Source organism: Tetrao urogallus, assembly GCF_951394365.1.
Source record: "Tetrao urogallus genome assembly, chromosome: 1".
Taxonomy (NCBI): Eukaryota; Metazoa; Chordata; class Aves; order Galliformes; family Phasianidae; genus Tetrao; species Tetrao urogallus.
Genome location: NC_136813.1, coordinates 111,359,652 through 111,376,266, shown reverse-complemented (window position 1 = coordinate 111,376,266; position 16,615 = coordinate 111,359,652). Strand labels below are relative to the sequence as shown.

Below are 16,615 nucleotides of genomic sequence, written 5' to 3'. Positions count from 1 at the left end.
AACAAATTGGATTCTAAAATAATGAGATGGGTCAAAATTTGTACTCAGTTTAATGTAGTTGTCTACAGCAAATATATTAATGGCAATGCTAGTAGGTGAGTGAACATTTATCTTTGACTCAAGTGTGAGGAAATAGCGATAGGACAAGGGGGAATGGTTTCAAACTGAGACAGGGAAGGTTTAGGTTAGATATCAGGAGGAAGTTTTTCACACAGAGGTGGTGACGCACTGAACAGGTTGCCCAAGGAGGCTGTGGATGCCCCATCCCTAGAGGCATTCAAGGCCAGGCTGGATGTGGCTCTGGGCAGCCTGGTCTGGTGGTTGGTGACCCTGCACACAGCAGGAGGTTGAAACCAGATGATCATTGTGGTCCTTTTCAACCCAGGCCATTCTATGGTGCTATGAAATGTCTTGAAGTGCAGCCTCATCAATGTTGCATACAGAAAGGCCATCACCTCCCTGCTGCTGCTGGCTGCACATCTCTTGATACAAGCCAAGAGTGCAGCTGGCCTTGGCCATCACTTGGCCATCACACTGCTGGCTGATGTTCAGCCAGTCGTCAGCTAACACCTCCAAATCGTTTTCTGCAGCACAGCGTTCCAACCGCTCTGCCCCAAGCCTTCAGCCTTTAGCTTGGCACTGCGAAGGGGACCATGGACTTGGGCTGGGATCAGGCACCCGAGTGTACACTCAGTCCCTCTTCCCCGCCCCAAATGCCGACTGCTGCTCACGTGAAGCACATCGCCGTGTTTTGTGTTGTGGGATCTGGGCATTGCGTGATGGCAGAGGACAGCCAACAGGACTTGTGTCACCGCCCGACGGGCTGCCGCCGCAGCGCATGGCAAGGGCCGTCAGCTGCTGCACCCTCCTTTCCGAGCAGCCCAAACGGCAATACTCCATGCGCGCTGGGAACGCCGGGGGTGACTGAGTGCAGACCGCACCCCCGCCCGCACGTCCCGCCCCGCGCAGCGCCGCCCCGCACAGGGAAAGATGGCGGCGCCCGAGGAGGCGTGGAACCGCGTGGACGTGCCGTGGCCCGCTAGCAGCAGCGCGGTGGCCGTGACCGCCCAGCACCCCGCAGGTCCCCGGCTCGGTTGCCGGGCCGCGCGGCCGGGATAGAGTGGGGAGGGGCGGAGGCACCGGAGCCGGAGAGGCCGCAGGGAGGGCAGGGAGGGCCGGGAGGGGGAAGGCGACCCTGGGCGTGCGGAGTCTGGGGCGGGGAGCGCGCGTGGGGAACGGCGGTGCGCGCGGCGGTTGCTGAGTGCCTCCCGTTCGCAGTGAGCTGCCTGCCGGCCCTGCGGCGGCGCTGCGTTGGCGCCCTGAAGCGGCTGTCCGGGCCGGGCCTGGCCGCCGAGGGACGCGTCTTGCGGGCCCTGCTCTACGTCTTCCACAGCAGGCTTCTGCGGCACCGGCCTTACCTCGCTATGCAGCAGGTGAGCGGCGGGCAACCTGCCTTGAACGCCTCCAGGAACGGGGCATCCACAACCTCTCTGGGCAGCCTGTTCCAGCACCTCACCACTCTCTCTGTAAAGAACTTCCCCCTGACATCCAACCTAAATCTTCCCTCCCTCAACTGAAAACCATTTCCCCTCATCCTGCAGTTACCTACCCTTTCAAAGAGTTCATTCTCCTCCTGTTTGTAGGCTCCCTTTAGGTACTGAAAGGCTGCAATGAGGTCACCCCACAGCCTTCTTTTCTCCAGGCCCAGCTCCCTCAGCCTGTCCTCATAGGGGAGGTGCTCCATCTTTGGATCACCTTCGTGGCTCTCCTCTGGACCCTCTCCAACAGCTCTCTGTCTTTCTTGTACTGGGGGCTCCAGACCTGGACACAGTACTCCAGATGGGGCCTCACAAGAGCAGAGTAGAGAGCGACAATCACCTCCCTGTCCCTGCTGGCCACCCCTCTTCTGATGGAGCCCAGGATATCATTTGCTTTCTGAGCTGCAAGAGCATAATGCTGGCTCATGTTAAGCTTTTTATCCATCAGAACCCCCAGGTCCTTCTCTGCAGGGCTGCTCTCAAGGTCTGCTCATTGATTCCTAGGATTCCTTCAGCCCAAGTGCAAAACCACGGATGGTTTGTGCACACCATGCACTGGTCCCAGAATGGGCCTGGGACATCGTGCAAAGCAGAGCTCTATTTCAGCTGGTGTGTCTTGGAGCCTCATGCTATTTGATTTATTTGGGAGGTGGGATGTTTGTGTGTGGAAGAACAACTGCAGGCTGTTCTGTCGGGCACTGCCTCTCCTAAGGCAGAAGCTTAACTCTTCAGCAGTTCTGTAGTAAAGGGATTGCCATAGTCTTCCAACAACTATGCTGAAATAAAACAGCAGTCGTTCTTACCTTCTTGATTCATTTGTTCTTTATTGTTTTTGAAAGACTGGTTACATCCCAAACACATTCCATTGTTAATATTTCAGAAACCTCTGTACTTTATCCCCATCATGCTGCATTATCACAGAGACACAGAATATCATGGATTGTAAGGGACCCATAAGGATCGATGAGTGCAACTCCTGGCTCCATGCAGGACCACCCAAAAATCAGACCGTATGCCTCAGAGCATTGTCTAAATGCTTCTTGAACTCCATTTATATGCTGCGGGAGAAACCATGCAGTGCCAATGAACATTGACCTGCTCCTGCTCTTATTTCCCTGTTCACAGTAAGGTGATAAAGGGGTCTCTTCTGCACAGTGCAGATATGGGAACATGACTGCATCACACAAACCTGCAATTTGCTATTAAACTGATGAGGGGAAGGTGTCACTTAAAATACTGACTGCTCTTAGACAAGGGCATTTGTGTCTCTCAGAACACCAGCTGAAGGACTTTCCTTTTTTTTTCTTCTTTTCTTTTCCCTTTTTTTTCCTAGGTAGAACAATGCTTGAAGCGCCTTTGGAAAATGAACTTGGTGGGCTGCATTGAAACCCTGGCAGAACTGATTCCCAGGTAGGTAATACTACCCATTGATCAGCCTACGGAACTGAAGGAGGAGATGCTAGATCACAGACATCTCCTTGCCCTTGTCTTGTCACAGGAAAAATAAAGCCGAGGCCCAAGCGGAGTGCTTAGTTCCCAGCCAGCCTATGCTGGAAACGGTGGCCGTGAAGGTGCTGGGAGGCTGTAAGCTCATACTGCGTCTGCTAGACTGTTGCTGTAAAGCATTTCTGTATCCTTTTTTCACTATGTAAACATTCTTACAGCTCACCGGCAGCACTTCACGAGGCCAAAGTAAGGTCTGCTGTAGGCTCTGTGTTGCTGGTGGACTCCACTGTGCAATTCATTTGTGCATGTTGAAGATTCTTTGATAGCCAGACATGTTATTTTCAAGTTATTAGGTAGGAACCTCAGGCTGTTGGCTGGCTGCTGTTCCAGCCTTGAGAAACCCAAAGTTTGGATACATATCTCCCAAATTATTCAGGATATTGCCTTGTGAATTGCCTGTAGTTGGTGTGTTCAGCAAGTTTCATTACATACTGTTTATTCTTTAACCTTAACTGGTGTAATCTTCAGCTTGTCTGTTAAACATCTCTGTTCAGAAGAATTCATACTTTTGAACACCGTGGCTTCAGGCTTGTTGAGCCGGCTATGGTTTGTGTATTTGAGTTTGCTGTCTTTTTGACATGCCTGTCAGGGAGAAAGCTTGTGATTAGAGCATTGCTGCTGAGTGAGCTTTATTCAGCTAGGAGGAGAGAGGAAAAAGATCTTATAAATCAGAGATCCCTCCATCCTTTTGGACTCGATTCTAGCACCTGAAGAGTTGTGTGAGTGGAGAGTGCTGTTTTGGAAGGCTTTGTTCTTTGTTCATCATAAGCTTTTTGGAGTGCTAATAAAAACACAGCATTACTGCTAGCCTGCCAGACACTGACATCTGGCACTCTGCAGCAAGCAGTACATCTGCCTCATGCTGACATGGAAAGGCTGTGATAAAGTTGCTCACTAATAATTTTCCTGGAAAATCATCATTCTGGTCAGAACTGAGGACATAACAGGACTACGCACAAGAACTTGCTAAAATTGTTTTTCACATAAGAAATCTCTCTTTCCCCAGCAAACACAGAGCATCAGTGCTAGCACAAGTGTCTTGAGTCCACGTGCACTGCTTATTAGAAAGACCTCTTGTGAAATGATTTGTTCATGATGTGAGAGCCTGCACTCTACAAAGCTGTAGGACCAGTCACATCAGTCCTGTGCTGTGGTTATGAACGTGCCTGAAAGATGGAAGGTGTTTTGGCAGGAGAGGCTCAGGCTAGTATTAAAGGAAAATGTGATGGAATGTAAAGAGAAGGGCCTCTACTGAATGGAGAACAAAGGGAAAGGGCAGTTTGAAATGTGATTTTTTTTATAATCAACTCTTCCCCTTGAATTCAAGGCAATTATTCAGTGAGTATAAGCACAAGTTCTTGCTGGGGGAGAGTCTACACCTATGTCTTCTCCCTTCAGGATTCAATACAGGTGTGTACTGCAGAGCCTCATCTCCCTGTATGGCGTGGTATCAACATCACTTCATCTGGTGTCTGAGACCCAGCAGATGCCTTACATCAAGGGATTTACCTTCCCTTCTGATATCAGTAGCTTTCTTGGAGTTAACCTTTCTTCTGAGGTGAAGAAACAGAAAGCTAAAATGCTTACAGCAAAAAGACCTACCAGCTGGCTGAAGAAGCTCTTCCCAACCACGTCAGAAGCAGTGTCAAAGGTTGGGAAAAAGAGAGGTTTTGTGACCCCTGCAAGTGCTGTGAAAAACCACAGCATCCCTGCGGATGACATTGGAGAACCCGTTCTGGCAACCAGAGGCAGCAGAGGTAAAGTCTTTTGCCACAGCGCTACTGGTTTCTGAGATCTGAGACTGGCTACAGCTTTGTCTAACAGAGCCAAGCACTTTTACTACCCAGAGTGTGGTTCTGGTACTAACTCCCCTCTCTTGTCCTTGGAAGAGGATGCACCCTTGATTTTATAAAGCTGTAGATAATGTCAGTACTGGGGAAGAAGGAGAATTGTTTTTAAACAACACAGCAAAGAGAGAAGCAGGTAATGAATGCTGCGTACAGGTCCTGTATTTTCTTGCTTATGTATAATTGGGGCCCAAGAATGGCAAGGGATGCAAAGTCCACACGAGTAAGTAACATAATATAGGGGGCACGTAGCCCAGAACTAGCAATCCTCTCTTGCAGTCAGGCCTATGGTTGGCAGTGACAGTCAGGCATCCGGATATGTGCATGAAGCTTTTATACGTGCAAGCTCACCCTTACAGCCACCTGTAAATCTGCATCTTCTTCATCCCTTGCTAGTTACCATGCAGGATGATGAAACGCTTGTAAATGCTGAGTATAGGCATGAGTCTGCTGAGACAGTGGAGAGCTGAGAGCTCAGCAGGGCAAAGCATTACAGTGTCTTTGTGCAAGATCCTAAAACTCTTTGCTTAATGGGAACTCTTCTCTTTCTGTAGGGAACCACCTGTGGTTTGATGTGAAGAGTTTGCTTAGACCATCCAGACCTCCAGTACAAAGGGTTTGTATGCCACCATTTTACAGGAGTTTGCTTTTCTGTTGGCTTTTTTTTTTTAATTTGCTCTAAAGAGCCTGGCACTTGATACCTGTATGATGGAAGACGTCCCCTTTCCTTGCCTTATGTTACTCATCTAACAGGTCATTCTGTTATGAAAGCACTTGTTGGTTTGTCAAATGAAGTGACCAGAGAGGAACTCAGTAGACAGGAATAGAAATGCCCATGGTGTGTCTCTCCTTAAGAAATGCAAAACACAGTGCTTTGCTCCACTCCAGCAGAGGATCAGACACCTCATGTTTTTAGAAACCCAACTATTTTTGTTCTTTGTTTCAGGGTAGATGCACGACATCAAAACCTTTGAAAGAAACATCAGTGTCACTTTCCTCTTCTGTGGCAAAATTGCAGCATGCTGGGCCTTACGTACAGATGTTTCAAACAGCTGCATCTTTTGGTGAGCTGTCAGAGGCACTCAGAAAAGCTATTCTGTGGTGCAAAGGCAATAAACTCAAATCAGCAGCTTATTTTCTGCGCAGCAAGTTGTTGAAAAGCAATCGGCTGCACCACGTGGAGGCGCAAGGATGCAGGTATTTTTCCTGAGTCTGGGGGTTCTGGATCTGACTTTCTATAGTTTAACTTCACATGTTTTGCTACAAGGCAGAGAAATACTGTGGTCTAACCTATTTTTTTGAGCTTGAGCACGATCACACCTTCAGGTCACTAGAACTGCTGATATGAATACTCTGTTTAGCTTCACTTGTGAGAGGATTTAAAAAGTTACTAAGTGCATGAATACATAATAAAGAGGGGGGATGAAAATGCAGCTTAGATTATGTGCATGTATAATGATGCTAGATGATGTAAAGGGCATCAGATTTCTTGAGAATGCTATGGCTACCACTGTACAAGATGCTGTTTCATTTCCTGGGTATGACAAATGAAATGGTAAGAGAATGCCCATATCTGTATCTCTGAAAAGATCAGAAGTAACAGTAACAGCTGTTAAAGTTCTCTTTTGTACATCTGCCTTTCTCTTAAGCTTGCAGAAGAAACTGTGCTGTGTCAAAACAACGCTCTGTAAATACCTCCTGCGTGGCTCACAGAACACACGCTGGCCAAGGCAGTACCGTGGGGCATGGTTCTTTCAAAGCAGGGCAAAATTCTCCAAGTGCTCAAAGAGAATTCTGAAGACTGTTCAGCAAAAACATTCTGAGCTTTTTCGGGACCGTGTGAGCAGTGTTTCACCCATCGTGAGGCCTTCAAGTTGGAGAGGATATCCCATCATTCATACAGCCTCTGTGAAACAAAGTACAGCAGGGACTCCTAAACAGCTGCTGTTAAAAGAAAGCCCCAAGTCTGTGCACAGAGATTCTGAGAATGTGGATATTGATTCTATTTTTGCAGTAATGGGTGTCTGATTCTGGACTGGGAAGAAGAAACATGTCTCGTTTTTCTAAGTAGAACTCGGAATGCCTCTAAGTGTCTTGGTACCTCATACACCAAGTTCTGCTAACAAAGGAATAACTATCTTATTTTTTTTTAAGGTGTTTTTTTTTTCTTTTTTATGGAACAGTGTTCAAAACAGATGAGTAATCTTTATCCTTTTACCCAGCCTTGCCCAGGGACTGCAGCTTTGAGTTACTTCCTACTCAGTGCCTTTTCCCTTTTGCTGGGACCACCTGTTATTTGTGCTGTGCATTCAACAGCACTTAATTACCACCCAAGGCAGAAAGCTGCAGCTGATCACTTGCTGCTGCTCAGGCCTAAAGATCTGCCCCTTCTCCATAAAGTGTTATAACTCCTCTCTTACTGTTTGTACAGACAACAGCCTTGACTTGCAGTGTTTTCACCGTTCTATACTTGTTATCCTTGTCCTGAAAAGAAGTTAACCAAATCCTGCTGCTTTGGAAATAGGGCAAAGCACAGCCAGAGCCTGCAAGAGTAAACCTACCTTTGAACAAGTCCTCCAATGTCCTGAAGTCTTTTCAGTGTGCAGTTTTTGCCTGCTTGGCAAAGCAAAGTGTAGCTATTCCAGCACATATTTATTGCTTGCTCTAACACCATTTCACATGCTTAGTGCTTTCCATCAGGCTCTTAATTACCTGGTGATCCTGATCTTGGGGTTATTTATTTGAAAAATTTCTCTGAATGAAGTCAAACCAGCTTTATAGCTGAGCATCTGCCCAACAGGGGTAAGGAAGGGGTCTAAGAGCAAGTAAATCTGGAACAGGTTAATTTCAGTTCTCTAAACATACGGTAGAGAACAGCAGAGCTATGTCTACTAGGACAGAAACTGCACTTCAGAGCCCATGAGATGCTAGAAGAGCTCATACTTTTTTATGTGCCCTGTCTTAACTGGTCAATATAAGTTCAGTCTCTGAAGAGTGGGCACAGACTGGAGCTGTTTTATTCAAGGATTATATACAGAGCAGAATTTTGAATAGTTTGGGCTTGAAAACTTCATTCGTCCAGTTAACCAAGATCTATTTTCCAGGTTTCTTGTCAACAGAATACCTAGCAATAACCAAAGTAAAGAAGAACTTGTCACGGGCCTTCTAGATGCCAGATTCAACAGTCCCACAGCAAACAGACTTCTCACCTTTAAAGAATCCTTAGAGCTCATTTCTCAAATTCACAGAATGGTATAAGAACACGTTAGGAATAACACGTGCAATCAGGTAACACCTGGCTGCTTTGAATGCCTACCACAAGAGGTTGAGAGGCAGGGCAGATATCCCAGCAGCAATGATCTCCACCTCAAATAAACCCCTGAAAGCAACACACGTGACATTTCTTCTTCTTACAGGAGCTTACAGCATGCCCCCGTGAAGCCTGTACGCAGCATCAGGATCCATAATTTGCTTCATCAAAGGCCTTTCTGGCACGTTTCAGTTCTTCATTCATAGTCAGAAGGTCTTTAACTCTGGCAAACTTCCGGGGGTCCTTCCGGATTAGGAAGACAATGTCCTCAACCTGTACACGGCCCTGCCGTCCAATTGACATGGCCTTATGTGTCTGCAAGAGAGAAAAATCAGTGTTCCTCTACCCCTTTTAGTTTTTTTCAGATCTCAATCCCACTGTATTCCCTGTCATTTTTAACAGTCTAGAAGCAGCAAGTGCAGGAGGTGGGCATTGCCATCCAAGTCCCAGAAGAGCTTACAAGTGCAGTACCTCATATGCGTTGGGTACCACTCTACAGGAACGCCTTTGGAACTGAAGCCGGACTGGGGAGGGAACACCTGATCTGCAAAGTGCTTGAGGAAACAACAGCATCAAGCAGAATCTGCATGCAGTGTGCAGTACCTGCATCAGAGGAAAGTCTGGTGTTCTGTTGAGGGTAGGCAAGGCTAACTTCTCATGAGAAGAGATCCACAAACAGTACCACTTATTTTCTGTTCTTGTTTATCACAAGTGCTCAAGTAGTACCCATGTGTCTGGATCAGCTTTAGGGCCCAGACATCTGCACTTATTTTATGGCATGGGATTGCATTCCCATCTGTGTAAAGGCTCTGAGAGAACACACGCAGCGGACAACCTTTCAAAACTGAGCCATTTGTCAGCAGAACACATAATGATGCCACAGGGCGCCTCAAAGTCAGCTGTAGATTTTTTCCTCTGCTACTTAAAGGCTCCAAACTCTGCCCTAAATCCATGTGCAATAAAGTGCATTAATTTTGTCTTAATATTCAAAGAGCAACATCTGAGTTTAGATTTCTTCCTAGCTGGAACTGAGTTTTTGCCTGGAATACCGCTGTCATTGAAGCAGAGGGAGCCAAAGCAGGCTCCCTAGATCAGGTTGCACAGGTAGGAGTCCGGGTGGGTCCTGAACATCTCCTGAGAAGGAGACTCCACAACCCCTCTGGGCAGCCTGTTCCAGTGCTCCGTCACCCTCACCGTGAAGAAGTACTGTGCACATTTGTGCAGAAGCTCCTATACTCCAGTTTGTGGCCATTTCCCTTTGTCATATTGCCACACACCACTGAAAGGAGTCCAACCTTGTCTCTTTTCCTCCCGCACCTTAGATATTTATAGACATTGATCAGATCCCCTCTCAGTCTTCTTTTCCAAAGCTGAACAGAGCCGCCTTCAGTACACGACCTCTGGCTGACTTACCATTTCTGTGATAAATTCTATCACCAGGTCCTCAAGAATGTCCACAGATTCTGTGTAAGGGTTCTGGTCATCCCCAAATCCGTACATCATGCATCTTACTGCAGGAAGATACACAGCGTGAGGCCTCTGTCTGCTCAGCACATCAGCAACGCTCCCATCCCGAGCTCCCGCCCAGACACCACAGCAGGACGGTACCCACTCCCGGCAGGCAGGAGTGCAGGGAACACGTAGGCAGAAGCCAACAAAATCCCAGCAGCGCGCACGGAACGGGATGTCAGACAGCAGCATGCTGGGCCGGCCCCGCACCGAACGCTTTACCGGCCACGGGGCAGCTGGCACGGCGGGTAACGCACCGCCGCGGCAGCCCCCGCCTGGACTCACGTTCTTTAGAAAAGAGCCTCTTCCTCTTGCCCTGCCCGCCGTCCAGTCCGCCGCCGGCTTCCTCGGAGTCCTCCTCGAACTGGAGGGGCACAGCGGAGGAAGGAGGCCGTTAGACGGGGAGCCCCCTCCCGCCCTACGGGTAGACGCGTGGTCGCTCGCCCCACGCAAACAACCCGCAACCCCCGCCGCTCACCGGCGCATCCTCCTCCTCGTCAGCCATGGCCGCCACAGCCTGCCACCGCTTCCGGCCGAGGACGGAAGACCTTCCGGTTGCTCCGTCCCGCCTCCCACGGGGGCTGCCATCTTGTTGTGCCAAACCATTCTCATAGAGCGGTTTCTTCTCCTGCCTTGACCAGTTCTTGCACTTGAAGACCTGCCGGCTTCCCTGAGTGTCTTTGCCCTTCAGAAACGCTTTCCACGGGATCCCGCGTAGAGTTTTCTCAGTACGTTTATATCACAGATTCTATGTCCAGGATCTGCTGTGCTCCTGACGCTCAAGATCCTTGCTGAATGGTCTGTAGCACTGGTATCGCAGTGCTGCTCTTACTGGCCTCTTCCTTTCTCCCAAAGCTTGCAAAGAAGGCACGTTTATCTCTGCAGGGAGTGATTAGGAGACTGCTAATACAGCATCTGCCTCTGGTTAGCAGTTGATTTGTGACTTTCAGGTCACAAGCTGACAGTTCCTGTACACTTGTAGTATCATAATGAGTATAAATCTAGGGAATCTGCAGATAAGAAAAGCAGTGGATATGCTAAATCAAATCTCAAAATCAATTTCAGTCTCTGACTTTCATTTTAGGAAAAATAGTATTGGAGTATCAGTGGAGCTTTCTTGCAGGTAGCGAGGCACTGAAAGAGCGCAGGTCACTTTGTGACAAGGTTTTATGGAAAAGGGATCTTAAATAAATGCTCCAAATTCCTTTTCAGCATGTCAGTGGCTTGGGCAAGAAGGCACAAGCTTTTGCTGATGCATAGGTCTGTCCAGAAAAGCTGAAGATGAAATTTGACAATATAAGGCAAGTGCTACAGTTACGGTACCTAGTTCCATACCCTGTCAGGAAGAGGTTCTGCAAAAATCCACTCCTGTTTCTTTTTGACTCCGTTTTTCAGCGTGATTTTGGGTAAACTCCTCCTCCTACGTACATGGATCATGGCAGATTACTTGAATTTCACAACTTGAATTTCAGCACTAAACAATGTTCTTGTGGAGAATGTCACTTTAAAACAGCTTTAGGACTTTTCCTAAATGATGGAGTAGCATGTGGAACATTACCACTGTTTTATTAAGCAATGTGACATAGACAAAGTGGCTTTAGGTATCCTGCTTGCTAGGCTGTGTCAGCATTTGTGCTTGGAGATACCTTTCAGGCAACCTGTTGCGCTTAACAGAACAGTTACAGTTTAGGGAAGAGTAATGGCTGCTGGTTTGCATCATGGGGAATGATACCTTGGTAACTTAAGCTATTCAGAAGATTTTTCTTTAGGAAGCTGAAGAAGAGGAAGAAAAAGATGCAGCTGAGGTGATGACACTGGAGAAACAAAACCAGTAGAGTCAAGAAGATGGAACACAGAAGGATCTCAGGTAAATTCAAAGGAAGTGAATACACTGCTTTCAGGTGTCTGAGATTGAACAGCCTTCCCCAAGGCAGTCTGTGGCTGCTGCCATCTGGAGATACCACTTGCCTGAGGGCAGCAGTCCAGCAGCACTGTGTTCATCACAGGAACCACTGGAGAACAGCATCAGCACAAATAGTCACGTGGTGCACAAATGATACAGTGGATACAATGGATTATTAGAATACAAAAACATCATCTTCCCTATTAAACTAAATAGTTTATGGCTGTTCAATAATTACCTTATTGAGCACAACAGTTTTCTATGCTTATGTAAGATTTGAGTAGCTATATCTGAAGTAGTTAAAAATCAATTATTTAACAAATGCTTGAACAGCATTAAATTAGTATTAAAATAGAACAGTGCATACAGGCTTAACATTTTGGCTAATTCAGTAAGAGATACAGTAGTTAGCAAACCCAATATTAAAAATCACTTGTGCACGTAAGAGAAGGGTACTTCTTTTGGTGTTGATACAGCTGGCTGTAAATTGATGAGATGGCAATAAAACAGATGTTACATGGAATGGTTTCAGGATCTCTCCTTCAGTTTGCTGCCAGGCCCACCACCTATCAGCGAGTGAACGAAAGAGAGAACTTCTATGTCCACAGCCTCAGAAAATGCAATTCTTCATTCAGCAACACAGCATACTCCTGAGAACTTGGCAAGAAAGTTTACTTGCCAGTGTGTCACAACTGTTTAGCCAAAGCATGCACTAAAATGCTTGAACACGTAAATCCTGCTTAATTTAACTTGATTTTATTTACTGTCACACCTGTCACAGAGGCATCGATTCTTGCACACAACAAACTGAGGCCTTGAAGATTACAGCTTCTTTGACTACAATGATGCCTTTGAAAGACACTGGTTTTAAGATACTAACACATGCTTATTCCTGAAATGTTGACGTGCACGTCAACATCTCTCTAGATCCTATTGTATTTATTTCTAGAATCAAACGCCCACAGGCCAGTTTGCTTTGGAGCATTTTGGGATTAGAAACAAAACAGTAGAGTTTTACAGGCTTGATCTCTACTTACATGTAGAAACTGGAGATCCACATCTCTCTACAGTATTCCTCACCTTTCCACTTCCTACATATCTGCTGGAAACAAACTCTGCTTCAAGTCTAATCTGAGAGTTACAAGAAATTCCTTAATGTAGCAAACAGTAGAAATACCACCTTCAAGCCTCAGAGTGGTTTATGAAAGAATTACCTTGAGATTTAAACACTTAATGTAAGTTAGCTTGAACAACTGCATACACAGAATTGGCAGTCTTAAGACAGGATGAGTCCCAGGGCATGACACAGGCACTTACTAGCTTTGGTCTAAATTCCTGTGCACAACTACTGCTATTTAATGGCAGTTCTTTTTGTAGATTCTGTACAAGCTCTGTTTTCCCCCACATTGTACTCTTAGGTACAGCGGTTGTGGGACCTCAGTATTGTGCTTCAACTCCCAGCACAGGACAGATGCAGGTAACAGACCCATCTCTGATAACTCAGCTGAGGGCAGCTGCAGAACTTCAAGTGGGATTTAAAACAGAAGGTAGATGCAGCACCGAGTGATGATAAAGTGCAGGAGGAGAGAGTTCCGCTAGGTGTTGTTCATTTATCACCACTGTTTCAAGCCAACCGGAAGGCAGATCCCATAAAGTAGGTTTCCTTTCCTGCATCCACCAGGAACAAGGACAACTGGACGTACACAAGCGAGGCATGCTATCGTGCTGAACCTATGGAATGCACAATGCAGAGGAGTTACAAAGGTGCAAAAATACAAGAAGTTTCCAAAAAGCCTTTTGCAAACAAAGCATTGACTGTTTTCTCTCTGGATAGCCTTAGAGCAGGCAGGGTGCCCATGTGCTAGTTTAAACTTCTAGATGTCATTCAGCTCAACAAGGCAAGTTTAGTTCACTTAACATACGGCCGTGGTTTTTTTCATTTCTAAACTAAATGCTTTTTTATTAATGAGATTACTGGGCTACCTGTAGTATTCTAAATACTGGTGCAGTGAATTTTTGAATGTTTACCTGAAGGGAGATGGAGTCCTTTATTAAAACCTGGCTTCTCTGGAAGTTCTCTGATTATTTATTTTTCCTCCACTGACACGAATACATAGGTTTTGTGTAGTACCCAGGATTCATTCACAGTGCAAATGTCTTGAATTAATGAGTTTATTAAACAAAAAGCTTACCTTTAAAAACATTACTTTAGCCAAAAATTTATACAAGCTTATCCAAAAATAATTTTGGTGCTTCAGATTCTTACAACAAAATTCCAGACCTCTAGTTTTGGTACCTTTTGTTCCAGATGAGCTGAGCAGACCAGGAGCCAGACTTTTCAGCTGGCCTCTACAGTAGGCAGGTTTCCAGTAACATGGGCTACAAAACACCTTAGCAAGTGGACTCCTGAAAACTCCACAGAACTGTGGAAACAAAGGGATGCTCAGTGCCTGATGCTGCGTATCTAGGAGCAAGACAAGCAAATTCAACCACTGGCTGCATTAAATTAAATTTATCCCCACAGTGCAATACAACATTAATAGAGTAAGCACTTCTAATGTAATCAATGATAGCTTGTTACTGCTAGCACAGTTCCAGACAAAGGTAGCTTGGTCAGCGCAAATCATCATCCACAAGGAACAGCAGCAAGAAAAAAAAAAAAACCATTACCTGACTAGGAATAGCTGAGGAAAGCAACCCTGAGTTTTCTCCTTTACAAACTTCTGGATCCCCAGAACATTCTTTAACAACAGTCCCTTGGAAGCTCGGTCAATTTTTGTTAACACCATCTGTATGGATCCAGAAAGAGAAGACAGAGAGGAAAAGAAGATGATTTTGCTGCTAGCCTGGAACATCTGGAAGAGCTCCTGGGGCATTCTGCAAGGCAGGCAGAAAATTCTGGGTCATAGCTAATTGGGAGAAATGGTATAATACAGTTTACCAGAACACCACCACAGCCTGCACAGGCTTAGACCTTTTCATGTTCCTTGAGCTGAGCACTGAAAAATTGTCAATAAATAAATTTCAAAAAATCCCTCAGATGCCCCCAAACAAACCTTGGATCTATTTTATTATCAATAAAGAAGGCAGAGTGGATGGTAGGACAGCTTGCAAAAGTTCAGGTAGGAGGTACATTCCTTTATAGTTATATGCTAAAGGTAATCTAACACCAGTCAAGTTTTCCTACTGCTTCCACCTTCTCAAGAACAAAGTATTACTTACCACATAAGGAATCCCAAACTCCTCCAGCATCTCTACTGCAATAAGATCTGTGCTCTGGATTCCTACCACAGCATCGACTAATAGAAAAGTCCTCTTCAAGCTGTCAGAAATACAGGCAACAATAGTCAGCACCATTATTTTATCCTGCTGTGCTCCTGCCAAAGTCATAAGCAAGAACAAGAAATGCAAGATTTGGAGAAAGAAAAGCCAAGAAAAGCCATGCACGGCAGCTGAGAGTTCAGCATGGAGCAGCACCTTCATGTCTTCTGCTGTTCGATCTGGCTAAGCATGAGTGAGTGACTGAATAAGGGTCACCACAGAGGTTTCCAGGGAACAACTTCAGACTCATCAACATGACCACTGAATGCTGCTAGCTCTGTGGAATTTTATCTTCTGATTACACGAATCTGCAAATTAGGCATTCATCTCTCATTACTGCATTGAGGTATAGTGAAGTCCCTTACTTGTGCCGCTCCTGCAGATAAGCCTCCACCATATCCACAAAGTCTTTTGGGGCACGGTAGCCATACCCTGGCATATCCACCAAAGTGAAGTACTTCCCTACGTTGAAGAAATTCATCTTCTTTGTGTGGCCCTGGGGAGAGGATTTAGAAAAGAAGAAAGAGATGCTAAGATGGGCAGTTAGGTGATAGCCTGAAAGTGGTCTCTGTTCCATACCCCGTACATAAGCTGTCATCTCCTCCTCTTCTCACAATCCTCGATGGTTCTACCTTTAAAATAATCAACCAAAAATACCTTCACAGGTATCTTGGTTCTTTTACAAAGGGTTCTTTTACTCCATGTGCCAGGTGTGTTACGCACTAAGGCTGAGGAGCTATGCTACCTGCGTCCCACCTTTCTCTGTGCAAAAGCCAGGCCAGCGCTGGCTGCTCTCCTTCTACTCGAGCCTTTGCCTCTTCCTCAGTCACACCGCCTGGGTTACCAGCAGCTTTTGGCCCAGAGGGACAGAAGTTACAAACGGCACTTACTGGAGTTTTTGACACTCTGACCTCCACTTCTGGAGCCAGCGAGAACAAGGCCCGGATTAACGACGACTTGCCCACGTTGCTCCGGCCGATGAAGCACACCTGTGCTAGAGAAGAGCGAGCACTTCCACACCGACCTTCAGCACGGGGCGGCCGGCACCCACCGCCGCTTTTGCAGCCGCACGGGGCACAGCGGGGACAAAACCACAGCGCTGGGGTCGCCAAGCCCACCCACCCGGCCTCCCCGCTGTCCCGGCCGCGTCCTGACCTCGGGCCGCGCGGTCGTCGGGGCGTGCTCCATACGCACGGCGGAGCTCACGTAGTCGATGGCGTGACCGCGGCGGGAGGTGAAAAGCATCTCGGCGTGCTGCAGCGCGGGCAGCCCGGGCTGGAACAGATTGAAGGCCGCCTCCTCTGCGCCGGGAGCCAGGTTGCGCGCCAGCCGCTGCAGCGGGAACATGACGCCGTCGCGGCGGCTCCGCTCCAGCTTCAACACCTGCGAGAGGCCGGCCAGCGGCAGAGGAGAGTGGCCATACGGACCCCCCGCGCGGCTCCGCGCCGCCCGCAGCAACAGCATAGCGGCGGCACTGCCCGGAAGGCGGCGGGCGGGGCGGGGCGGGCTCGGCGCTACGCAGCGTTTAACCCGTCGGTGTCCGAGCTTTTGGCTTGCTTGGGCCGCGCTGAGTGAAGGAAAGTTGTCTTGAGCTGCGTATACTTCGGTTGCTCCCAAAGCAATGCCTCCGAGTTGTATTCGTGGAAACGACAACGGATACAATACAGACAGTAGATATGTA

The 16,615-nt window shown here is 47.1% G+C and overlaps 3 protein-coding genes across 3 annotated transcripts; 1 reads left to right on the top strand and 2 right to left on the bottom strand.

The window, feature by feature from the left end:
- Positions 1-990: 990 nt before the first annotated feature.
- Positions 991-6,919, top strand: RMP64 (ribonuclease MRP subunit p64; the record flags this gene model as incomplete). The annotated part of the gene is made up of 9 exons (XM_079549917.1): positions 991-1,081; positions 1,279-1,433; positions 2,872-2,948; positions 3,037-3,168; positions 3,513-3,590; positions 4,443-4,801; positions 5,446-5,507; positions 5,838-6,088; positions 6,541-6,919. 9 exons carry the CDS (start codon positions 991-993, stop codon positions 6,917-6,919), a joined length of 1,584 nt encoding a protein of 527 aa, XP_079406043.1.
- Positions 6,920-8,132: 1,213 nt separating this feature from the next.
- TAF13 (TATA-box binding protein associated factor 13) lies at positions 8,133-10,215 on the bottom strand (the record flags this gene model as incomplete). Its single annotated transcript, XM_079546583.1, has 4 exons — positions 8,133-8,516; positions 9,615-9,712; positions 9,996-10,074; positions 10,189-10,215. The coding sequence occupies 4 exons, from the start codon at positions 10,213-10,215 to the stop codon at positions 8,346-8,348; spliced, it is 375 nt and encodes a 124-aa protein (XP_079402709.1). The 3' UTR covers positions 8,133-8,345.
- Positions 10,216-13,951: 3,736 nt separating this feature from the next.
- GTPBP8 (GTP binding protein 8) lies at positions 13,952-16,398 on the bottom strand (the record flags this gene model as incomplete). Its single annotated transcript, XM_079533374.1, has 6 exons — positions 13,952-14,036; positions 14,284-14,402; positions 14,836-14,935; positions 15,300-15,430; positions 15,825-15,923; positions 16,090-16,398. 6 exons carry the CDS (start codon positions 16,396-16,398, stop codon positions 13,952-13,954), a joined length of 843 nt encoding a protein of 280 aa, XP_079389500.1.
- Positions 16,399-16,615: the final 217 nt, after the last annotated feature.